At 39.9% G+C, this 26561-nt stretch overlaps 1 protein-coding gene across 4 annotated transcripts in view; it reads right to left on the bottom strand.

Annotated features, from left to right (window-relative positions):
• Nucleotides 1–26561, bottom strand: part of LOC126474914 (UV-stimulated scaffold protein A-like) — a 129779-nt gene that overhangs the window by 46670 nt on the left and 56548 nt on the right. For all 4 annotated transcript variants that reach the window (XM_050102413.1, XM_050102410.1, XM_050102412.1 and 1 more), the window contains 4 exons: nucleotides 24215–24484; nucleotides 5294–5422; nucleotides 4925–5208; nucleotides 454–767 (listed from right to left, as the gene is read on the bottom strand). In XM_050102413.1, coding sequence (XP_049958370.1) covers nucleotides 454–767; nucleotides 4925–5208; nucleotides 5294–5422; nucleotides 24215–24484 — 997 coding nt within the window. The remainder of the gene's footprint in view (nucleotides 1–453; nucleotides 768–4924; nucleotides 5209–5293; nucleotides 5423–24214; nucleotides 24485–26561) is intronic.

The following is a 26561-nucleotide window of genomic DNA, read 5'->3' as shown; positions in this document are numbered from 1 at the left end:
AGTCGGGAATTGAACCCTGGATCCCACAATCTAGAAGCAGCAACATTAACAACTAGTCTAAGAGGTGCATACTAGACAATGGGCTGTGGACCCTCGTCAATGGACATAATACTAAAGAGAAATACATTAAAGAACTTTAAGTACAAAACATTATATGATTAAGACAACTATTTTAAAGTAAATACCAGAAAAGTGCAGTCTTCTTTGCACTTAAGTTCAATTGCAAATACCTGTAGTTCTGTAAGATGTTCTTTATCATTTGTTTGTTTTCAGTTAGTTACTAATTTTCATTTCTGTTTGCAATTTGATTTTTAATTACGCAAAAGGATTACGTGTGCATCATATATATAACAAAAAAGTACATATTGTTGTTTGCTATTAATAGTTTTGCTAACTTCAGTACTGGCAGACGTCACGTTAAGTACTACAAAAGTTATACACTAGAACAATCACCAGAACATGGTTGGTACTGCAACATTCTCATCCTCCCAGTGATACAAGTCAACATCAAAAGGAAGCTTAGGAGCAACTTCTAACAGCCGCTGCTTCCGAGACTGGCTTTCTGTGGCACCACCCGATGTTGATGGTTGTGTAACGTCATATGAAGTTACAGACTGTGCATTATCTTTTGACGTTGAAGTGCAAGGTTTAGCATCTTGAATAGTGCCACTTTTCTTCTTCTTATTTGCTTGAGGCTTGCCAGCCAGCATGGTATTTCCAGTGGCCTTATTTAATGTAACTAGGGTTGATTTTGCTGTGGTAGGATCCTAGAATAATGTTCACAATTCAATAATAATACTAAGCTGAGAGAACTAAATCTGGCAGGCATCCACACAGTCTCCTTTTTTAACAACTCAAATGATCACAAATTCTTCCATTCTAATACTGAAAACACAATGAGTATTTCCAAAATATATCTGAAGTTAACACAGCTGGATAATTTTCTCTCTATTTCATTCCAGTCTAGCCACAATTAGACACACGCTGTATCACAAAATACACACACCAAAAAAAGTTTTGCATTATGCAAGTTCCACGAATTCCTGAAGATAGACGTTATCTGTGGATATTGCATCACAGACAAAGTCCCTCTGACTGTTCAGAGATGTCACTAAACCCGCCCAAAGATGTAAACAACCATGCATGAGCAGTGCCTATTAGATGGAGGGGGGTCCGACAGCCGATCAGTTCCAGTCATTCAACCAGGAAGGAGGTATGTGGCTCATGTTGTCTGTAGTTCAACCATGCCTAGATGATCAATACCATGGTTCGATCATGTCCCCATTGTTACTTTGTGCCAGGAAGGGCTCTCAACAAGGAAGTGTCCAGCCATCTCAGAGTGAACCAAAGCGATGTTGTTTGGACATCGAGGAGATACAGAGAGAAAGGAACTGTCGATGACCTAACTCGCTCAGGATGCCCAAGAGCTACTACTGCAGTGGATGACCACTACCTACGGATTAAAGGCTTGGAGGAACCCTGACAGCAACACTACCATGATGGATAATGCTTTTCGTGCAGCCACAGGATGTTGCGTTACGACTAAAACTGTGTGCAATAGGCTGCATGATGTGTAACTTCACTCCCGACGTCCATGGCGAGGTCCACCTTTGCAACCATGACACCATGCAGCGCAATACAGATGGGCCCAACAACATGCCGAATGGACCGCTCAGGATTGGCATCATGTTCTCTTCACCGATGAGTGTCCAATATGCCTTCAACCAGACAATCATCGGAGACTTGAATGGAAGCAACCCGGTCTGGCTTAATGCCTCAGACACACTGTCCAGCGAGTGCAGCATGGTGGAGGTTCCCTGCTGTTTTGGGATAGCATTATGTGGGACCGACGCACGCTGCTTGTCATCATGGAATGCGCCCTAATGGCCGTACGACATTTGAATGCCATCCTCCGACCAATAGTGCAACCATATCAGCAGCATATCGGCGAGGCATTCGTCTCCATGGACGACAATTCGCACCCCCATCGTGACCATCTTGTGAATGACTTCCTTTAGGATAACGACATCGCTCAACTGGAGTGGCCAGCATGTTCTCCAGACATGAACACTATCGAACATGCCTAGGATAGATTGAAAAGAGCTACTTATGGACGACATGACCCACCAACCACACTGAGGGATCTACACCGAATCGCCATTGAGGAGTGAGACAATCGGGACCAACAGTGCCTTGATGAACTTGTGGATAGTATGCCATGACGAATACAGGCATGCATCAATGCAAGAGGATGTGCTACTGGGTATTAGAGGTACCGGTGTGTACAGCACTCTGGACCACCACCTATGAAGGTCTTGCTGTATGGTGGTACAACATGCAATGTGGGGTTTTCATGTTAAAAATGGCGGAAATGATGTTTATGTTGCTCTCTATTCCAATTTTCTGTACATATTATGGAACTCTCAGAATCAAGGTGATGCAAAACTTTTTTTTTTATGTGTGTAAATAATTATGAGAATTTATAATGACCGGACATTATTTAGGTCTTGAAACATAATTTGCTTCCCTCAACTCAACTGGTTTTGAATGACCTGATGTTTGCTTTTATAGTTCCTGTATTCTATTAAACTAGACAAACATACATTTTATTAATATAATAGAGGGAAACATTCCACGTGGGAAAAATATATCTAAAAACAAAGATGATGTGACTTACCAAACGAAAGTGCTGGCAGGTCGATAGACACACAAAAAAACACAAACATACACACAAAATTCAAGCTTTCGCAACAAACGGTTGCTTCATCAGGAAAGAGGGAAGGAGAGGTAAAGACGAAGGGATGTGGGCTTTAAGGGAGAGGGTAAGGAGTCATTCCAATCCCGGGAGCAGAAAGACTTACCTTAGGGGGAAAAAAGGACAGGTATACACTCGCACACACAAACATATCCATCCGCATATACACAGACACAAGCAGACATTTGTAAAGGCAAAGAGTTTGGGCAGAGATGTCAGTCGAGGCAGAAGTACAGAGGCAAAGATGTTGTTGAAAGACAGGTGAGGTATGAGCGGCAGCAAATTGAAATTAGCGGAGATTGAGGCCTGGCGGATAACGAGAAGAGAGGATATACTGAAAGGCAAGTTCCCATCTCCGGAGTTCTGACAGGTTGGTGTTAGTGGGAAGTATCCAGATAACCCGGACGGTGTAACACTGTGCCAAGATGTGCTGGCCATGCACCAAGGCATGTTTAGCCACAGGGTGATCCTCATTACCAACAAACACTGTCTGCCTGTGTCCATTCATGCGAATGGACAGTTTGTTGCTAGTCATTCCCACATAGAAAGCTTCACAGTGTAGGCAGGTCAGTTGGTAAATCACGTGGGTGCTTTCACACGTGGCTCTGCCTTTGATTGTGTACACCTTCCGGGTTACAGGACTGGAGTAGGTGGTGGTGGGAGTGTGCATGGGACAGGTTTTACAACGGGGGCGGTTACAAGGGTAGGAGCCAGAGGGTAGGGAAGGTGGTTTGGGGATTTCATAGGGATGAACTAAGAGGTTTCGAAGGTTAAGTGGACGGCGAAGACACTCTTGGTGGAGTGGGGAGGATTTCATGAAGGATGGATCTAATTTCAGGGCAGGAATTGAGGATGTCGTATCCCTGCTGGAGAGCCACATTCAGAGTCTGATCCAGTCCCGGGCACTTTGAGAGCACTGAGAGAGCCACTTTCTCATCTCCTCAAACCCAGAACCTCCCATGAAGGACCCCAAAAGTGCCCCACTTGTGACAGGATACTTTCCGGGACTGGATCAGACTGAATGTGGCTCTCCAACAGGGATACGACTTCCTCAAACCCTGCCCTGAAATGAGATCCATCTTTCATGAAATCCTCCCCACTCCACCAGGAGTGTCTTTCCGCTGTCCACTTAACCTTCGTAACCTCTTAGTTCATCCCTATGAAATCCCCAAACCACCTTCCCTACCCTCTGGCTCCTACCCTTGTAACCGCCCCCGTTGTAAAACCTGTCCCATGCACACTCCCACCACCACCTACTCCAGTCCTGTAACCCGGAAGGTGTACACAATCAAAGGCAGAGCCACGTGTGAAAGCACCCACGTGATTTACCAACTGACCTGCCTACACTGTGAAGCTTTCTATGTGGGAATGACCAGCAACAAACTGTCCATTCGCATGAATGGACACAGGCAGACAGTGTTTGTTGGTAATGAGGATCACCCTGTGGCTAAACATGCCTTGGTGCATGGCCAGCACATCTTGGCACAGTGTTACACCGTCCGGGTTATCTGGATACTTCCCACTAACACCAACCTGTCAGAACTCCGGAGATGGGAACTTGCCCTTCAGTATATCCTCTCTTCTCGTTATCCGCCAGGCCTCAATCTCCGCTAATTTCAATTTGCTGCCGCTCATACCTCACCTGTCTTTCAACAACATCTTTGCCTCTGTACTTCTGCCTCGACTGACATCTCTGCCCAAACTCTTTGCCTTTACAAATGTCTGCTTGTGTCTGTGTATGTGCAGATGGATATGTTCGTGTGTGCGAGTGTATACCTGTCCTTTTTTCCTCCTAAAGTAAGTCTTTCCGCGCCCGGGATTGGAATGACTCCTTACCCTCTCCCTTAAAACCCACATTCTTTCATCTTTCCCTCTCCTTCCCTCTTTCCTGATGAAGGAACCGTTTGTTGCGAAATCTTGAATTTTGTGTGTATGTTTGTGTGTCTATCGACCTGCCAGCACTTTCGTTTGGTAAGTCACATCATCTTTGTTTTTAGATATACATTTTATTAAGATGGATGTGATAACATAAGAAGACGATCTAAAGAAAGAAAGTAAATTTCAAGCCTAAACAGTAACTGGTTGTTGAAAATAATTTCATCAGTAACATATAACACAATCACATTTCAGTTATCCACTACAGAAGTAAGTCACAAAAGAGACAAGTACCTCCTCATAGTCCTCTTGTAATATATTCCAGTCACCAGCCTTCCTTTTAGATATTGTAACAGTACTTTTTACATCATTTTTTAATTCAAAATTTAATTCACTTAGTGTCTGATCCTTCACCGTTTCTTCATAACCTTCTTTCTCTTCAACTTCTTCAAGATCAGAATCACTTTCATCAGTATCACTCACAGATTTCAAATTTGTTTTAAGTTCTGACCATTTATTAAGTACAGCTTCTAAACGTTGCTTAAGATCTATAATTTCCTTTAAGTGCTGAGTACTTCCTGACAAAAAATTAATGTCATGAGTACAGGTAGAAGTAAAAAACTTAAAAGGTAAGAACATTTTGCTTAACTGTTACAGCCGTACCTGAGTATTTAGTGATGACTTTTATCCAATTTTTAACAGCAGGCAAGTATCTGTTATTAATAAGCTGCCAGAATCCTTTTGCATTCTCAAAAATTGCTGCATTCTCTGAAGTTTCATTGATTACAATATCTGAAGTATAAAAATAATATTCTAAATAAAACGCTACCATAAAAAGTCATCAAATCACAATCACACCTAATCATCCACTTGTACGAGGAAATTAACTGGTGTTTAACAACCATGTTATATATTTTTCTTGATACAACAGACGTTCTCTACGGAGCACCAGTTATTCTAGTGGCAGCCACTGATAATATTCTTACAGGATGATAAAACGCAAAGAAATATAGTGAAAACACTTGTCTACTGTAATGTAATGTAAATCAACAGCATACTGAGAGCAAACACAAAATTTCCCATCACTGAGGATCCCCTTGTCAACATATAAAAAAATTAATGATTTCGCTTTATACGACAAATTATTTTTATTCTTTTCAACACTGTGTAACATATAGTTTCCTGATTCTGGTAAGGATCTGTGGCATCATCAAGAAGTATGTACATAGTGAAATATTTTGCCTAGGAAATTACCCATTTATAGCAACTAACTCTGTGTGTAAGTAATGGAACAGAAATAAGTTTTATATCAACTTTTTGGTTAGTGGTTAAGTGCCTGTCAGAATACAAATACAAGCACTTGGTGGTCAATCCTCAGTTGATCACTGGATTTCATCTGCCAGTTGTAATTAGTTCCTGTCACCTTTGGATAATGTCTTGTGCAAGCGAAAGTTCCGTCATTCAGAGTCTATATTAAACAATAAGCTCTTCTATAACTGGTTGGGTAAATCAGGTCAAAGATCAGAAAAAGTCAAAGGCATATCATGTTCAACAGGACCATGCAATAAATATCTCTTGTTAACAATACCTGAAAATATCATTAATTTTGGAAACACGATTCTTTTCTAGAGAAATTTAAATAAAGAACTGCATTCATTAGCCAGATGACCGCATAAATTACTACCAGTAGGCTATGTGCAGGCACGGAAACTACCAATTTCAATGGTTAACATTTTGATGGAATGGTCATTGTCAGACAAAACAGCAGTTTTGCTGTACAATAGTTTATAAACTTTTTCAAATGTTTTTATTCTCCCTTGAAGTTTTTACCTTCAGTGGGGTAACTGGTACAGATGCATATCATGACATACTGTTGCTTACAATTGCTACTGGGATGTTCCTGTGAATTAAATTTCTGGGTTTTGCTACAGTTTGTTCTTGAACTGAGACAGCAAGTGAATTTGCAAAAGAATACTCATATGTGACTATTTCTAAGAGTGCCTCGTTCACCTATCTTCGTGTAGTGAGACCTGTGTTTATAACTGGCTTAGTCATGATTGACAGAAAATATATTTAAAACACAGGAAGATACAATGACATACCTTTTATTTGCCACAGTGTCAGGCAACTATCTCACATGATGGAACTCTCTCAGTTTTTCACTTCTAAAAACACAGGATACTAAAATAAATCAGTGGACAACAGCACTTTGTGTCCTACATGTCACAGGCATTTTGTGCTTTACAAACTAATTTGATATACCTCCACTTGTAACAATTTGTATCGCCTCACCAGATTTGAAAGATATGGTTACATCTTCATGAGAAGATGACAAATTTAATGTGTTCTGTCAAAGCTTGGGAGTTATAGGTTAATACTTTCTCTAGTTCATCACTGACAATTTTGAATATAAGTAACTATTTATGGAAAACCCAGAAGGCAATGCAATACGTACTATGAGGATTGATCACTATTCAACAAATAGAAAGAGAGCTGAAAATATGAAATGAAGAGAACAATTTCCATTGGATTGCGTGGTGAGAAAGCAAAGACAGAGGGGGAGGGACGGAGAGAGAGAGAGAGAGAGAGAGAGAGAGAGAGAGAGAGAGAGAGAGAGAGAGAGAGGGGGGGGGGGAGGGGGGGGAGGGAGGAGAGAGGGAGGCTAGATTCTCAGTGAGAGAAAGAGACAGGTGACATTGGGTGGGCTAGAGTAAAGTAACAGGTAGCAGTGAGAGTATGAGGTGGTGTGTGTAGAGAGGTGGAATGGGGTAGAGCACAGGAGGGCAAGTTGTGAAGGGAGGTGGATGACACAGTCTATGCTTCAATTAAAATAATATTCTTATTTACATTTCAGTGAGTTGACTGGTAAGGGACAGTTGTCAGCTGTGTCTAAGGCTTTACTTCCCTTACTGTGTTGCCCACTTTGTAGGTACATGCAGTCTTGCCAGGCAAGGCAAATATGTAGTGGAGGGGGCCAAAGTACAAAAAAACACACACACACACACACACACACACACACACACACACACGACATTTGACCATAAGCTGATCACTGAGGTAATGGCTTCAGTGGCCAGAGAAGGTGCTAATACGTGTGCGAGTAGGGGAGAGATGGGGAGACTAGGGGAGAGAGGGGGAGAATGGGTGGAGAGAGGGGGAGAGGGGGGAGAGGTCAAGGAAAAGCACTTAGTAACAGGAATCTCTCTCAGAGGTAAACACACCAGTATGGCTCGGAACAGTGAGTTGTAATATGCAGAAGCAGAAGTTTTAAATTCATCCAGGTAGTCTGGAGACTTTATGTTAAGGACTGTTGCAAGTGTGGCATTTGGGCGAATATACAAGCCTCTTTTTGTTTTGCCTGTTATGGTACCCCCTGCTTCTCCAGTCTTCCTTGACTATTACTCCCAACTGGCTTAAATCACCTTGTCTGGAGAAGTAATCGGTAATCCTTCTCCATTCATTCTTTTGAGATTTTCATTCCAGTTTCTACTATTTTCTTGCATTTTACTTTATCCTTAGTAAAACTAAGGAGTAAAGGAAATTATGGCATAAGTAATCTACAAGAAGGGGTTGGTTGATAGGATGTATCCTGAGGGTTGCAAGAATTGCCAGTTTGGTAAAGGAGGAAGTGTGGAAATTAAAAATTGTTGAGGAATACCAAGCCCTGTACGTGATCCAGTTAACTTGTTTCCTTGGGTCGTGGTATGGTCCTACTAAGAAAAGTCTCTCAGATTGCCACTGCCAACTTGTAATGTAATCAACTCATTATAAGCTACCAACTGTGCTGAATTACTGTATTTATGTGAATCTAATGGGCACTTTTTTTAATCATATGCAGTATTCAAAATTGGGGTGTGCATTTGATTCAAAAACCCATTACATTCAAGTACAAACTTGAATCCATCGTTCATGGTAACACTGAAATTTAGGTATTGTTCCTTATGTCACAATGCACTGTTGTGATTCTCAACTTTGTTACATTATTGTTAGCCCATTGCTGTGTAGATGTGTTTGCATTAGGTAGTCATAAAATGGAAGGCAAGCAGTAAAGAACATTGTGTGATGCTACATTCATGCATAAAGTAAATCTTTATGCTGAAAAATGTGGTAACAAAAGGGCGTGACAAGAGTTCAATGTGGCTGAGAGTAACATTCACTTATTGAAGAAACAGAAATTGGCATTATTTGCAAGTACCACAGCTAGAAAGAAATTCACTGTCCCTTGCAAAAGAAGACATCCTGACATTGAAGTAAAAGTTCTGGAACTTGTCTGTGAAAGGAAGAAGAATGGGCAACATATGACGAGTGACACAATAAGAAAAAGTAAAACAGGTGGGTGCAGTTCTTAATTTATCAATGCAAGAGTTTACGGCTAGCCATGGATGGACTGATCGCTTATGTCTACAATGCCATACAACAGTATACCAAAAGCTTCCAAAGGCTTGTAAGAAAAATTTCAAGAATTTCAGCGGTATGTCATCACACTTCGTAAAGAGAAGAATTTTCTGATGTGCCAGATAGGCAATGCTGACAAGACGTCAATTTGGTTTGATCCACATAATTACATGATCGAGGAGAAGGGAACAAAAGCAGTTACCATCGAAACGTCAGGGCGTGAAAAACAGCACATAGCTGTCATACTGACAAACACGGCAGATGGGTGCCAACTTCCCCCTTTCTTATCTTCAAGTGGAAAACAAGCTAAAAATGAAAAGCTGTTCTATGATTACATCATTGTTTGAAATCAGAAGAATGGGTGGATAACTGAAACTAGAATGCTTGACTGGCTCCAAAACATAAGGGAACTCCCTCTCGGTGGGCTTTCAAAACTACCACCAATGTTTTGCCTTGAAGCATTTGATGGTCATCTCACTGATGACACAAAAAAGAAGATTCACAGCCTAGCCAGTGACCAAGTTATTATTCCTGGTGGAAAGACTTCCGTATTACAACTGCTGGACATTAGTAGAAGTAAACATTTAAAAGGTTACATTCAGGAACAGTATGAAAAATGCTTTCGCAAACCAAACTGTGAACATATCCATACAGGAAAAATTAAGTGTGTTGCAGCACACAATGAAAACTGGATTTCGGCTGCCTGGATGAGCATTGAAGCACCAATGATTGCAAAATCATTCAAGAAAGCTATATTTCAAACATTCTGGGCAGCAGTGAAGATGATGCACTCTGGAACGGCCCTGAGGATGATGAGGAAAGAGAAAATGAATCTGTCTCTGACGTAGACTCCTCCAAGGATATCAGTAATGATGACATTAGTGAATAATGATGAGTAACACCTGTAATTTTTTATATTTTTGTTTGTATGTCATGTAGGTAATCAAGTTAAGCATTCTTTTTTAGTAACAACTTCGTCATTTAGCAATGGGTCACTTAAAAATTATAGTTGTTTTGACAGTTCACGTAAACATCCACTGTCGCTTAAAACAAATTTAACCTATAAGTGATACACCAACAAACTACTTTTTGTGATTTTAATTTTTAAAATTGGAATGCACGTTACATTCTACACCGCAATAGATTCGTGTGAATACAGTACTTTGTTCATAAATGTACAATCTGTATCATTATCCAAAGGACATGTTAAACTCAGTGGGATACACCCCATCATCAGTTCCTTCATGAACCAACAACTAATTATGTATTGTTGACAATGTTAGAATGCGCTGAAAGTTCTCAAACTGTGTGGGACTGATTAATGACAAAATATCGTATTGTAGTGCAATACAAATGGTGTCATACATCAACTGGAATCACTCAACAGAGGAAAGTCCACTGGACCTGACGGGATACCAATTCGATTCTACACAGAGTATGCGAAAAAACTTGCTCCCCCTTCTAACAGCCATGTACCGCAAGTCTCTAGAGGAACGGAAGGTTCCAAATGATTGGAAAAGAGCACAGGTAGTCCCAGTCTTCAAGAAGGGTCGTCGAGCAGATGCGCAAAACTATAGACCTACATCTCTGACGTTGATCTGTTGTAGAATTTTAGAACATGTTTTTTGCTCGAGTATCATGTCGTTTTTGGAAACCCAGAATTTACTCTGTAGGAATCAACATGGATTCCGGAAACAGCGATCGTGTGAGACCCAACTCACTTTATTTGTTCACGAGACCCAGAAAATATTAGATACAGGCTCCCAGGTAGATTCTGTTTTCCTTGACTTCCGGAAGGCGTTCGATAGTTCCGCACTGTCGCCTGATAAACAAAGTAAGAGCCTACGGAATATCAGACCAGCTGTGTGGCTGGATTGAAGAGTTTTTAGCAAACAGAACACAGCATGTTGTTATCAATGGAGAGACGTCTACAGACAAAGTAACCTCTGGCGTGCCACAGGGGAGTCTTATGGGACCATTGCTTTTCACAATCTATATAAATGACCTAGTAGATAGTGTCGGAAGTTCCATGCGGCTTTTCGCAGATGATGCTGTAGTATACCGAGAAGTTGCAGTATTAGAAAACTGTAGCGAAATGCACGAAGATTTGCAGCGGATAGGCACTTGGTGCAGGGAGTGGCAACTGACCCTCAACATAGACAAATGTAATGTATTGTGAATACATAGAAAGAAGGATACTTTATTGTATGATTAAATGATCGCGGAACAAACACTGGTAGCAGTTCATTCTGTAAAATATCTGGGAGTATGCGTGCGGAACGATTTGAAGTTGAATGATCATATAAAATTAATTGTTGGTGAGGCAGGTACCAGGTTGAGATTCATTGGGAGAGTCCTTAGAAAATGTAGTCCATCAACAAAGGAGGTGGCTTACAAAACACTCGTTCGACCTACACTTGATTATTGCTCATCAGTGTGGGATCCGTACCAGATCGGGTTGAGAGAGGAGATAAAGAAGATCCAAAGAAGAGCGGCGCGTTTCGTCACAGGGTTATTTGGTAAACGTGATAGCGTTACGGAGATGTTTAGCAAACTCAAGTGGCAGACTCTGCAACAGAGGTGCTCTGCATCGCGGTGTAGCTTGCTTGCCAGGTTTCGAGAGGGTGCATTTCTGGATGAGGTATCGAATATATTGCTTCCCCCTACTTATACCTCCTGAGGAGATCACGAATGTGAAAAATTAGAGAGATTCGAGCGCGCATGGAGGCTTTCAGACAGTCGTTCTTCCCGTGAACCATACGTGACTGGAACAGAAAAGGGAGGTAATGACAGTGGCACGTAAAGTGCCCTCCGCCACACACCGTTGGGTGGCTTGCGGAGTATAAATGTAGATGTAGATTCTGTGCAAAGGAGCTTTTTCCGCTCATTACAGATACCATGCAGCCATATGCATGCTGATCAATGTGCATACTAATTTCATATGAAACTATTTTTAATTACTATCTGTCTCAGTCATGCAGGTTAATCAAAAGTATATTCAGTTTTGGCAATCAAGTGATGAATCTACCATCATACCATTACAGTTGAAATGGAAATGGTAAAACAAATTATTATGGCAACTGTGACCCTATATATTTACATCACCTTTTGATAAGTGGGTTGCTCGTCTAGTTTGCTGTATTGTACTTCATGGTGAGAGCCAATTTTACCTGGTACTTGCTATCACAGGATGATGCCTTCATCACAAATGTATGACCTTTTAGTACAAGAAAACTGCCTATAAAGACCATTTGAAAAGCTGGGAAGACCTTTTGGCAAGCTGAGGTACATTGAACTATTATAACACATTTGAAAGGTAGTTATAAATAAAGGGTCTCAATAAAAACAGAAATAATTAAAAAATGTGGTTACAGAGTGATTACATCTTGTGACATAGTATCAAACAGGTTTCGAGTAAAGTTCTGTAGACCCCATAAAATACTGCAAATATTCATCTACATCTATGTCCTACTCCGCAAGCCACCTAATGGTTTGTGGTGCAGGGTACTTTTGGTACCACTATCTGAGCCCTCCAACCCTGTTCCAATGGCAAATAGTGGGTGGCAAGAATGACTGTCGGTAAGCCACTGTATTGGCTCTAATTTCTCGAAATTTCTTCTCGTTGTCAATATGTGAGCTATATGTTGGGGGAAGTAATATGTTGTCCGACGCCTCCTGAAAAGTGCTGTCCCGAAATTTCAACACTAAATCTCTCTGTGATACACAACACCTCTCTTGCAATGTCTGCCAGTGGAGTTTGTTTAGCATCTCTGTAACACTCTCTCACCAGCTACATGATCCCGTGACGAAATGTGATCTTCTCTATCTCCTCTATCACTCCTACCTGATAGGGATCCCAGATGGATGAATAATACTCAAGAATCGGGCAAACAAGCATCTTATAAGGCACTTCTTTCATGTACAAGTTACACTTCCTTAAGATTCTTCCGATGGATCTGAATCAGGTATCTGCTTTTCCCACTATCTGTTTTATGTGGCCATTTCACTTAAGGTCATTCTGGATAGTTACACCTAGATATTTTACAGCAGACACTGTCTCCAGCTGTTTGTCATCTATAGTGTAGCTTACAGTAGTGGATTTCTTTTTCTATGTATGTGCAATATGTTACATTTATTTATGTTATTACTACGTCATCCATATGGGAGACTCTCCGATGGTCAAATGACGGTGCACGTTTGTACAATTCTCCTACGAGAACGATTTCTTGAATGTGAAATTTAGCCTTCGTTTTTCCATCTACAACTACCACATCACACTGGTCAACAAAGGATTGAATGAAAGTCTTAGACCTGCTTAGCAATTTTACACAGCACCAGAATTTTCTCACGTTCTCTCCAGATATTTTGCTAAGATATGACAGTGGTAATTATTGTATACTTCGTGCATAGATCTTTTCACAAACGCACGAATCTCTACTAATCTGTACTTGTTGTCATTTGAGCATTCCCGTTTGAGCTGAAAACACAACAGCACCTGCTACCTCAACTTCTTCTGAATTACCATGATGGGTCTTTCCCATCCTTTACGCACTTACCATGCACAATTTAAAATCTGCTTGAACTTTCCTCAAAATCCATCTACATTCATCTTACTGGAACTAATAAGGGAACCTCCCAATGGCACCCCCCTCAGATTTAGTTATAAGTTGGCAAAGTGGATAGGCCTTGAAAAACTGAACACAGATCAATCGAGAAAACAGGAAGAAGTTGTATGGAACTATGAAAAAAATAAGCAAAATATACAAACTGAGTAGTCCATGCGCAAGATAGGCAATATCCAGGAGAGTGTGAGGCCAGGAGCACCGTGGTCCCGTGGTTAGCGTGAGCAGCTGCGGGACGAGGGGTCCTTGGTTCAAGTCTTCCCTCGAGTGAAAAGTTTACTTTCTTTATTTTCGCAAAGTTATGATCTGTCCGTTCTTCATTGACGTCTCTGTTCACTGTAATAAGTTTAGTATCTGTTTTGCGGCCGCACCGCAAAACCGTGCGATTAGTAGACGAAAGGACGTGCCTCTCCAATGGGAACCGAAAACATTTGATCACAAGATCATAGGTCAACTGATTCCTAGACAGGAAAACATGTCTGATATACTCTATACGACACTGGTGACGGCATGTGCATCACATGACAGGAATATGTCGTCGACCCACCTATCTTGTACACTTGGCGAATGGGTAAAAAGATTTTTCTGCCTTGCCCGATTAGGTTTTCTTGTGGATGTGATAATCACTCCCAAAGAAGTGATGAAAACATAAGAGTTTGTCATATAAACTGCAACAAATGAATCCAACAGTTTCACAGTCACACAGTTTTCCCTGTGCTCTGTCAAAACATATGTTTTTAACGTTTTCAAATTTTTCCGTGTGTAGACCGTCAAATCCTGCATATGTCCAAGAAAATCTGAACATGTCCTGGAATTTTGGAGAGCGAAGTTGATTATGTGTGAGTGCCTGACCTTTGATAATTGTCTGAAAATAAAAAAAAAATTTATCTTTCCACTCGAGGGATGACTTGAACCCAGAACCTCTCGTTCCGCAGCTGCTCACGCTAATCACGGGACCACGGCGCTCCTGAGCTCACACTCTCCTGGATGTTGCTTATCTTCCGCATGGACTACTCAGTTTGTATATTTTGCTTTTTTTTTTTTCATAGTTCCACATAACTTCTTCCTATTTTCTCGATTGATCTGTGTTCAGTTTCTCAAGAACTATCCACTGTGCCAACTTATAACTAAATCTGAGGAGGGTGTGATGGGGAGGTTCCCTTGTAAGTGATGTCAATTCACTCTTTAAGTGAGATGCTAATAACTGCTTATCTGCTCTATCTAACAGAAATGTTCTCATAGGCTTCTTCACTGAATTAATAACCTTCATAACCAAAGTTGCTACAATGCCATCATGATAACTAACTTTTGTTTCTATAGTAGCTACAAGTTCTAAGATACTTCCATTTTCCATTACATGTGGACTGCCGAGTTAGCTGCTCAAGACAGTTTTCAGAAAACACGTTCATAAGTATTTTGCACGACTGTCTGTCTGTATCCCATCCCCACCCCCACCCCCCGAAAATGAATCCCTAATGACTCTATAACTGTTACGGCAGAATCGGGTGGTCAGTAAAAAAATCAAACAATTAATCCAGTTTCACCTACACCTGTTGTACATGACCAGATAACTTCACTGTCGCACTCCAGTGCAACCTCAACAGAGACATTATTTCGTCAACTGCAATGAACACTCCCCCTGCTATGGCCTCTAATCTGTCTTTCTGATATATGCTCCACAACTCGCTAAATATCTCAGAGCTTTCCATTTCGGGTTTCAGCCAGCTCTCGGTCCCAAGAATAATTTGAGAGCAAGGGTTTTTCCGGAGGGCAGTAAATTCAGGAACTTTGTTTCGAATACTTTGACAGTTTACTGAAAAATTTTGACAGGCAAAGTGACTTTACTCTGAATGCGGTCTGACTTTCCTTGCTGCTTATTGACTGGCAAGTTTTCATCAGAGTATCTTGAACTACCATCTAGTCTAAAAATCCCCATGTGCACTCCACAAATACTCTGCTACCCGAGTAGCTGCTTTCTTCGTATAGTGCACCTCTGAGCTATCAAGGCGAGTCCTATAAATCTCGAATTGATTACGGAGGTCTAGAAATCCGCAACCAAAACTGTCACAGAGTTGGCGAAGCCTTTGGTTGAGACCCTCCACTCAGCTCCAAACCAAAGGACCCCGATTAACTCTGGGAACAATACAGCAAAATGCAGGCTCTTTTGCACCTTGCAGTAGTCTTCACCACGTACACCAGCCACATGTATGAACCGAGGATGACCTTAGAATCCAAGCTACCGGTGTCATTGGTGCACGTTGCAGAAATAGACAAATGCCTAGAGATTGCAGAAGAAAAACTAGACAGTAAAAAAGAACATTTACACAAGATTAAATTAGGGCAGGATGATTTAATTACAAGGACTTAAATTTTAATGAGAGAATTACTAGAAACTAAAAATATTTTGCAACAGCCTTCTGATAGGAAAACAGATAAATTTTCATTAATTGTTAATGAAATGCAACCTAGGCTATGAAGACTCTAATCAGAACAAGAACATCGAAATAAAGAATTATATGGTAAACTTATAGATTTCCTTGATGCAGCACACAGTAAAACTAAAGATTTGTTTGAGGATAAATCCTTATATCACTTACCACAATAATGGCATCAACACAGAATGATGTTAATACAAAATTACAAAAGACATTTCACATAGCAACAGTTTAAACCTAGATTATACATGACAAATAGTAATGAAAGAAGTTGAGAATTTAATAGCTAAAAGTGGAATGCAACATAATAGTGATGATTTTACTGCTCTATTAAGTAAAGGACTAAAATACAAACTTCCTAACTTTACACCATCAGGAGACAAACAGCCAGTATTATTTCTCAAAACATTCAAAGGAATTTTACGTGAAACAATGACCTATTACAGTGAGATAAGATTTGTATAAGTGGAGATGAAGTACAATGGGGACTGTTGCAAATTAGAAGATTTTACCACTTATCATGATTTTGTAATCGGTTTTAAGCCCAACTACTGGAGCAAGGGCGCATAAAAAAATTACATCTAGAATTACACGTTCCAAGCCATGTAACAGTAATTATTGGAAAGGATATAGAGAGTTTGTGGAGTGGCACTTAAATAAAGCAAAATACTTAACAATACTTACAAGACCCAACAAGACCCTGACATGTTCCACATCCAGGAGAACCTCCTCACTATGGATCAATTGGAATGAAAGTAAAGCTAACCTAAGAGAGTAGCATTTACTGGGGTAAATATTAGTAAACTATCATGGAGAGCAAAAAGAGGACCAGCTTTTAGGAAAGGATTGGGGAAAGATTTCATCACTATTAGAATATTTAGAGCAAATAGACACTGTAAAAAATTATCTTAAATGGTTGAATAATAACAACAGTAGTAGTAATCCTACTGTAACAGTAGCACTAACTGCTCAAAAGATAACAGAAGTGATAATAACCAACATATAGCCAGAGGATGAAATGATCATGAGACTTCTAATTTGGGAAATAAGTTGAGAAATAATATGAACAATAAAGAGCATTTAAAAACACAAAGAAGGAAGCAAAAACTAAAAGGCTTCTGGGGAAAAGACAAGCCACTTAATAGTGAATTGATTTTATTAAGATTCAACAATAATTCTGATGTACATACCAAGTTATTTGAGAAAAGGGAAGAAGTAACTAATACTGATGTCAAAACGGTACTAGATTGCACTGATCATTTAAATTTAAAGGAAGAAACTGTTTATTTCACTAATGAACATTTTGTTATTGTTGGTGCAGTGCAACATAGTACAGTGAATGAAGAACACATTTATCAACTGAAGACATAAAATCAGTAAATGAGTCCACACACTTATTGTGGCACTTTATTTGGAAAAATCAGTCTTTATGAATATCACACAAATTTTACAATTCAATATTACCAGTTTCAGATATTGTCGTCTTCAGATCTATTCTAAATCAAAACTAGTGATGTAACCAACTAAGCTCAATTAGGTGAAGCAAAATCTGTAAAAGGCTTGGTGGTATACAGGGTGGTCCATTGATCGTGACTGAGTCAAATATCTCACGAAATAAGCGTCAAACGAAAAAACTACAAAGAACGAAACTTGTCTAGCCTGAAGGGGGAAATCAGATGGTATTATGGTTGGCCCGCTAGATGGCATTGCCACAGGTCAAACGGATATCAACAGTGTTTTTAAAAATAGGAACCACCATATTTTATTACATATTCATATAGTACGTAAAGAAATATGAATGTTTTAGTTGGACCACTTTTTTCGCTTTGTCACAAACATATGGCTCACAGTTGGTAACAGGTAAGTTTTTTTATATTAAAATACAGAATGTAGGTACGTTTGAACATTTTGTTTCAGTTGTTCCAAAGTGATACATGTACCTTTGTGAACTTATCATTTCTCAGAACACATGCTGTTACAGCGTGATTACCTGTAAATACCACATTAATGCAATAAGTGCTCAAAATGATGTCTGTCAACCTCAATGCATTTGGCAATATGTGTAACGACATTCCTCTCAACAGCGAGTAGTTCGCCTTCCGCAATGTTCGCACATGCAATGACAATGCGCTGACGCATGCTTTCAGGCGTTGTCGCTGGATCACGATACCAAATATCCTTCAACTTTCCCCACAGAAAGAAATCCTGAGACATCAGATCCGATGAACGTGCCGGCCAAGGTATGGTGCTTCGACGACCAATCCACCTGTCATGAAATATGGTATTCAATACCACTTCAACAGCACGCGAGCTATGTTCCGGACATCCAACATGTTGGAAGTACATCACCATTCTGTCATGCATTGAAACATCTTGTAGTAACATCGGTAGAACATTACATAGGAAATCAGCATACATTGCACCATTTAGATTTCCATCGATAAAATGGGGCCAATTATCCTTCCTCTCATAATGCCGCACCATATGTTAGCCCGCCAAGTTCGCTGATGTTCCACTTCTCGCAGCCATCGTAGATTTTCGGTTGCCCAATAGTGCATATTATGCCAGTTTACGTTACCGCTGTTGGTGAATGACGCTTCATCGCTAAATAGAACGCGTGCAAAAAATCTGTCATCATCCCGTAATTTCTCTTGTGCCCAGTGGCAGACCTGTACATGACGTTCAAAGTCGTCGCCATGCAATTCCTGGTGCATAGAAATATGGTATGGATGCAATCGGTGTTGATGTAGCATTATCAGCACCAATTTTTTTGAGATTCCTGATTCTCGCACAATTTGTCTGCTACTGTTTCACATGTGTCTGAACACTTCCTGTTTCCTTAAATAACGTAACTCTCTGGTGAACGGTCCGGACACTTGGATGATGTCGTCCAGGATACCAAGCAGCATACGTAGCACACACCCGTTGGGCATTTTGATCACAATATCCATACATCAACACGATATCGACCTTTTCCGCAGTTGGTAAACAGTCCATTTTAACACGGGTAATGTATCACGAAGCAAATACCGTCCGCACTGGCGGAATGTTATGTGATACCACGTACTTATACGTTTGTGACTATTACAGCACCATCTATCACAAAGTGAAAAAAGTGGTCCAACTAACACATTCGTATTTCCTTACATACTACACGAATATGTAATAAGAAATGGGGGTTCCTATTTAAAAAAACGCAGTTGATATCCATTTGACCTATGGCAGCGCCATCTAGCGGGCTAACCATAGCACCATCTGGTTTCCCCCTTCAAGCTAGACAAGTTTCGTTCGTTGTAGTTTTTTCGTTTGATGCTTATTTCGTGAGATATTTGACCCGGTCACTATCAATGGACCACCCTGTAAAAAAAATGTTTTAAAAATTGTATGTTTAACAGTCATGCATTCCATGTCATATATACTATAAAATATACTGACACAGATGTAGATATCAACATCAAAATCTATACATGTAGGTATACAGTAAGTGCTGGTGATGATCTGGATGTGTCTGGTATTTATACAAATAACTGAGGTCAGCAGAAGGCACTACAGTAGGGCACACGAGTGAGCAGAATCGTAAATTTAATAGTTAAAATGCAGTATGCGTAGTCATTAATTAAAATTATTTCACATGGAAAAATGAGTGTCTGATAATAAAACTTGAACTGACATACAATATTTGGAATTAAATCCATACTTAAAATACACATAAAACGTCCAGAGAGTAATAGTGGGAAGCTCCTAGCCCCAAAAAATAAACAACATACAATTGTGTAAAAGCCAGACTAAAAAGCTTAAAAATAACATCACATCTGTAAATCAAAACCTTCCAGCATGACAAAACAACTGAACCATAACTTTAAGTGTAAGGCAATTATCAAAATAGTGACTATTAATGAAAAACTCTATAGTCAATAACACATTTGGAGTGGGATCTCAATGGCGCCGATTCAACTTCTCTGTATGAAATTCTTGTTTTCCTGTGGCAGAGCTTGCAGAAGAAGGCACTGCCTCCTCACCAATAATTACTCATGTACCCTAGCTACAGTGCCCCCTGCTAGCCTTAGTTATTTGTATAAATACCACATGCATCCTGGTCATCACCAGCACTTACTATGTACCTATATGTACAGATTCTGGCATTGATACATACATCAGAATATTCTATGGTATGTACGGCTCATATATATTGCTAATAATCGTAAAAATATTTTTTATTTTTCTTATGTCTCACCAGGCCTGTTATAGATTTTGCTTCAGTTAACTGAACTTAGCTGGGAACACCATTGTTTTTTATTTGGAACAGATCTGAAGATGGTAACAGCCGAAATTGTTAAATATAAACTAAAATTTGTGTAATCAAGACAGACCCAGGTGTAGCATCAGGAGGTTGTGGCACATGGAGGTGGGGAAAAAAGAGCAAAAAGGGAGAGGAGCATTGAAAGACAACCAGTAGTGTTGGCAGAAGGCCGCAAATAAACAGGGTGGGAGATGCGAATGGGAAGGGGATGATAGACCAGAGGGTGTGGAAACTGTTGGGTGGAGGGTGTGGAGACAGTATGTTATAGTAGGTTGTGAAGCTGGCATAATTAAGGGGTCAGAGAATGTGTAGTAAGGATAACTCCCATTTGCACAGTTCAGAAAAGCTGGTGGTGGAGGGAAGGATCCAGACGGCTCAGCAGGTGATCAATGCCTGGGCTTGGGCTGGGGATGCTGCCTGGATGAAGACTGCACCATTTCTCATTTTCTACAGTGCAGCCACTACAGCAAACTTGTCCTGCTCGACAAAAAAATAGAGGCTTTGTAGCCAGAAAGGAGTCTCCATCTGTCCTGCTGCAGACTAAATACCTTGGCAAATAATGCTCTCTCTTTTCCATAGTTCTACTTTCCTCCCATGGTGTAGCTAGGGAAGGGAACGATTTTGGGTCAGCATTAAATTCAACTTTCCCTTTCTTAGAGACAGCTGGGGCCATTCGCTCCCCAGCAAAAGATAACTTCATCCGCTTCATTGTGGGTCATCTGCCCTGATGCCATCCACTCCAATTAGAGGCTCTCCCCACGGGCGCTACCCAGTCACAACAAAAGCCACCTGGAGCAATGGCTGTTGCCGGAAATCCCAATGCCCCAAGAAGATGGGCATCTATTCCTTGGCATATATGGGGAATTTGGTGCTCAGGCATCAGCAGTGTGATCCCTGTGTTGTTGGGAGACTACCAGAAAATGGGTACATGATGACCCCACCACAACAAACTGGTTACTGTGCTGGATGTTGGGTGCGCAGAAATCCAATATTGTAATGGGGGCAAAAGAGGACAGTGGACAACAGAAGAAGATGACGTACCCCAGTAGGTAACCTCACCCAAATAGCTGAATTGTGGGTGGAGTTGCAAGCCATGACAATAATAAGTGCAGAAGATCTAATCATGCAATGGAAATATATAAGGTGTCCTTCCCCAAATGGCCCGAACTTCTGTAGGATTTTGAAAGTGTGAAGTCAAACTCTAAAATGGGACCAGAACTTATTGGGCTGAAAAGCGGGAGAATCCTTTCAGTTGCGTCTTACAACAGGCAGGAATACCTCAACCCTATTCTAACCCTCAAACATGCAGGGGGGTTATTCGTTAGTATGACAAGTTTTATAGGAGGAGTTTTTAACCACACATAAGAGGATTTATATAATATTTTCCAGGGTAGTAGTTGTAATTTGGTTAAGTTTTGTAGATTTCCTTGTTTACCATCTGACCGTGTGGCACAAATTCATGATGGATAATGCCTTTGTAGTCAAATAACACAACCAACATCACCTTGATCTTTGATCAACTCTTGTGTGCTTTTTCTGGACGAGGTGACTCTTTGCCCACCCACTGCAATGACTGCATCTTCATTTCAGCATCATAGCCGTACACCCAAGTCACATCACCTGTTCTGAGTTCTTAAGAAAGTTTTCACTGTCATTAACAGCGGCCAGCAGTTCCTTGCACCTTTCAACACGGGTCTGTTTCTGATTTTCAATCAACAAATGTGGTACGAATTTTGCACTGACATGACATATCTCAAGTTTTTATTCAAAATTTGATGGTACGATCCTACGTTGATGCCCTCCTCCTCAGCAACTTTGCAAAAAGTTAAAATGACAATTTCCATGAATCACAGAATGAACACTACCCACATGACTATCATATGTTGATGCTGAATGACGTACAGACTTGGAATCATCAAAGACAGACATTCTGCCCTGATGAAAACATTTAAACCACTTGCAGCACTGCATGTGACTCTTACAGTCCCCTCCCCGAATGCTTGGCTAAGCATTTGAAATGTCTCTGTGAGAGTTTTGCTAAGTATGTAGCAGAATTTCTCTCTCTCTCTCTCTCTCTCTCTCTCTCTCTCTCTCTCTATCTATCTCACACACACACACACACACACACACACACACAGACATTCTTCAAGCTCCTTCATTGCACTAATCAGAAGAGCAGGCTGTACACGTGCTTACTTTAGTGGCTATGGTTCGCTTGCTACTTGTCCAAGCGACACAAGGCAAATGGCAGGCAGTTTGTTGACTAAACCTGCCACTAGGTGTTCTCTGCTAGTTGGCGCGCTATTTCAAAAGTTCGGTTCCCTTTTGAACACACCTCATATTTAGGGTAGTATTAATGTTCTATGTATTTATGAAAAAAAAGGAAGGTTTTTGGATTCAATGTATTTGCTCTTTCTAGTCCATTCCCAAACAATGGGGCAAATTGATTGTCAGTACCTGTAACTACGACTTTCTTCAAATTTTCTTGCTATGGCTATTTTGTGAGGGAAAGTAATATGTTGCCTGATTCTTCACAGAATGTGAGTCCTCAAAAATTTAATCCTTTAGGCCAGTATCCTTTGCATATACCCTATAAGTGATGGTTAATAGGGCCTGGTAGTTGCAGAATGCAATATTTTATTTAAGTTTCTCTGGTGCAGGAATTATTTGTTGAAAATCAATTAAATTTTACGCCTTATCACCAAAAGACCTTTATTATCTTATAGCATACATATCACTTGATATGGACTTTCAGTTTAGTATATTTTGAAGAAATCTTTAAAATACAATCCTAAGCTGCAATCACTTCCTGGAAGATTTAGCAGTTATATAACAAGACACAGGCCTTCGTCATTTCACTGACTTGATAAACAACAAATGCATTGACTTGATAAACAGTAAACACATTGTGCATTCAAATATTTAGTAGCCCTCTAAATTTTTTTACATACCACTTGTGACATTTTTTCTTTCCATGAGGACTGTTTGTAATTGCTGAATTTTTTGGACTTGTTCACTTCTAACCATAGATTTTAACTGTACATCAAGAACAGATATCTTGACACTTAGCTGAAATGCTTGTATTTTGTCAGGTTACCATTAATGCAGTTGCTCATGGCTTGCACATACACACTCAGGTTCTCAAACTGAGTGGTCAAAAGTAATCCCTCCACGACACAGAAGATCTCTCTTACAGTGTTTTCCAGTCAAGTTGGTAAGATACTCTTACATGTTTTAAAGAAACTTTTGATGAAACCAGCTACAAGTCTTTGGATATTCTCTATCTCCCCTATTAAAACTACATAGTAAGGATCCGAGACTACTCAAGAATGAGTCATCAAATGAGTTTTTTAAGGTTATCTCTTATGGATTACTAAATTTCCTTTGGAATCTTCCAATGAATGTGTCTGTCATATGGCCTTCCTAAAACTAAATGGGAACATACACTTTCTTCCCCCAAATGACTGAGCAGCTGCAAATGTGTTGAAAGATACCACTGGCCAATTTCATTAAAACTAAAAAGTTATTTTATTAAGAGCAATTAACTGACAATTTAAATATTACGAAATAATATGATTCTACTTATTGGGCATACCAGTAATCATACTAAGGAAGGTATTTTCATTACATTATTACACACAAACACAATTGTGTTCTTTTGTTTTAGCAAGATTATAAAGTGCTTCTTCCCAATTAAGAGGAGTAACAAGCTTACAACCTATAATTGGAAATGCTGTTTGTAAGTGTTCCAAACAATGAGGTTACGATAGGAGACAAATACTGAGAGTAAAGAAACTGTCCTAAGATTTATTTAATTTAAAGAATACAATACCTGGTTTTAATTCAACTTCTATTTTGTAGTTTCCACTAAGTAGACCATGAGCTCTGTGTTCATTGTTATAGCAACCTTCCTCATCTGTATAGTTTTGTGGCAAGATTGGTTTCTTCAAGTCACTGTTCTTGATGCTTTCTTGTGGTGCCAATGCAAAGCTAGAATCAGTTTCCTTGTCTTCATTTATAAAAAAATTTTCTGGTTCAGGTAAAATCAATGAGATGCAGTTGTCTAAAGCTGTTATTGTATCGGAGATATCAGTCTTCATATCTGAAACACAAATAAAATTATATAGACAATGAAAGCCCCCACAGTGCAAATTAACAGTAACTTCATGTGATACCTGACAAATCACCAAATTGGGTCCTTGACTCCAGCACTAGAGATAGTGGCCACGTGTGTGTGTGTGTGTGTGTGTGTGTGTGTGTGTGTGTGTGGGGGGGGGGGGGGGGGGGGTGTTTTCCACTTCAGAAGAAGGACTTCGTCCAGAAGCTCAATATTTTAGCAGCCTTTTTCATTGCACCTTCTGCGACTCAACGTCTCCTCTATGTGGTGAGTGGCAATCCATCTTTTCTACATTGTTGTTATTCCATCCGTACTTTCCATTGTTTATCCTTTTAATTATATTTTGTGTGTTCTAGACTCTCTCATTCTTCAATCTTCCTGTACATCCACAGTCCCAAAGTCCATAAGGTCTCTGTATGTGGCAACACCTTAATGAACTCTGATATGTGTTGACCTACAATAAGCATTTCCGGAACTTTGTATGTGTACAAAAGGAAACTTTCTCAGATATCTGTAATTTATGCTTTACTGAAACAAGCACATTTTGACACAAAACAAGTGCTTACCTGTTTAAGATTATACTGAAAAGCTTTCCATATAACCCCTATTTCCAAGATGTGTGTTAAAAAATCCTCCCGAAGGCCCACTCAAACCATTGAAATGTTTCATTTTTATCACCTATAATGGTGTTGCTAAATGTAAGAATAGTTATGGTCCACCCATGCAAGAACGTATATCTTAATGGTTCAACTAGTATGATTCAAGTGGAGCAAAAAGTTGCTCTCTTAGTGCTTGGTGACAGCATTATTCATCCCCTCTGTACGAATATCACCAAGAAGTAAGAGTACAGCTGGTGTAACCCAGCAGCTAACCTGTTATTCTCAGGTTCAACCATTCCACAAGGATGAGTAGCATGGAACATACAAATTACTTTCAGTGTCAATCCATCAATCCATCAAACAGTGACAAATGCTCGTTTTGCTATTATTTCCAGGAACTTCTTCACAAAACTTGAGAGACAATAGTACAACTCTCTACTAACATTTCATTAGTATTTTAAAGTAACGTTAATGTTTATCTTGAACAATGGAAGTAGTTGGCAGGAGGAATGGCACACCCCCAATTTAGTAACAATTAGCCCAATAATGCTGTCTGTCACATTTTCAAATTCTCCACATGCTGGTAACAAGTACCTACGTACATACTGCTATAAATTCTTTTGTCTAATTGAATCTATCTGCTAGCCTTTGACAAATTTAACTGAACATATAAAATGCAGTAACCCAAAACGCACACTTTTGGGTTAACAGTTTCTTCTGCCAACCCTTTCAATTAAGAACAAGCATTTCCAACAACTTTCAGTTGAGGGCAAAACTATGCCAACATCCATGCAATCTTTGTTTTGTTCTGATCCAAGCCCCAACAAAGAAATATGACAGACATGAGACAGTTTTTCAATGTAACAATAAATTTGCTCCTTCAGTAATTATTACCCTCGTCAAAACTGCTGGCTTATGGCTAACAGTAACTGTAACATCAACAAAATGTTCTGTCATTTCACCAGATATAGTTTCAAACACACTTGTTTCTTCTACGCCAAACTGCCGTATGTTTCTGACTTGTCCTCAGGCTGAACATTTAAAGTGTTACTGTTCTTTTGTTCTGATGTAATGTCACATGGCATTCCACAACAAAACAACAGGTGCTAATGGTGTTGCCGCACAAATGCAGAATCGTTCAGATAACCTGTAAATTCTAATTGTCAACTGATTTGATTTTTTCCACAATTTTGTTTTATTTGTAAAACTGAATTTCATGCCTGTAGAGCATCCAAATGGTTTTGATGATTACCCCATTTCTCTCTTTGCTGCAAATATAATTCTAAGGGATATCATCATTTCTATGCACATCATAGTAGTTGACATCCTGCTGCATTATGTATGGTGGTGGCGAGGGGAGTAAAATGAGAAGCTTATGTTGTGGGATGAATAAGTACTAATGACATATGTATGTGTGTGTTACACCTATTCTGTCAGGTCATTAAGTCAGTTTACCTGCCCAA

This window comes from Schistocerca serialis, chromosome 4 (genome assembly GCF_023864345.2).
Source record: "Schistocerca serialis cubense isolate TAMUIC-IGC-003099 chromosome 4, iqSchSeri2.2, whole genome shotgun sequence".
Classification (NCBI taxonomy): Eukaryota; Metazoa; Arthropoda; class Insecta; order Orthoptera; family Acrididae; genus Schistocerca; species Schistocerca serialis.
This window is presented reverse-complemented; position numbering and strand designations above follow the sequence as displayed.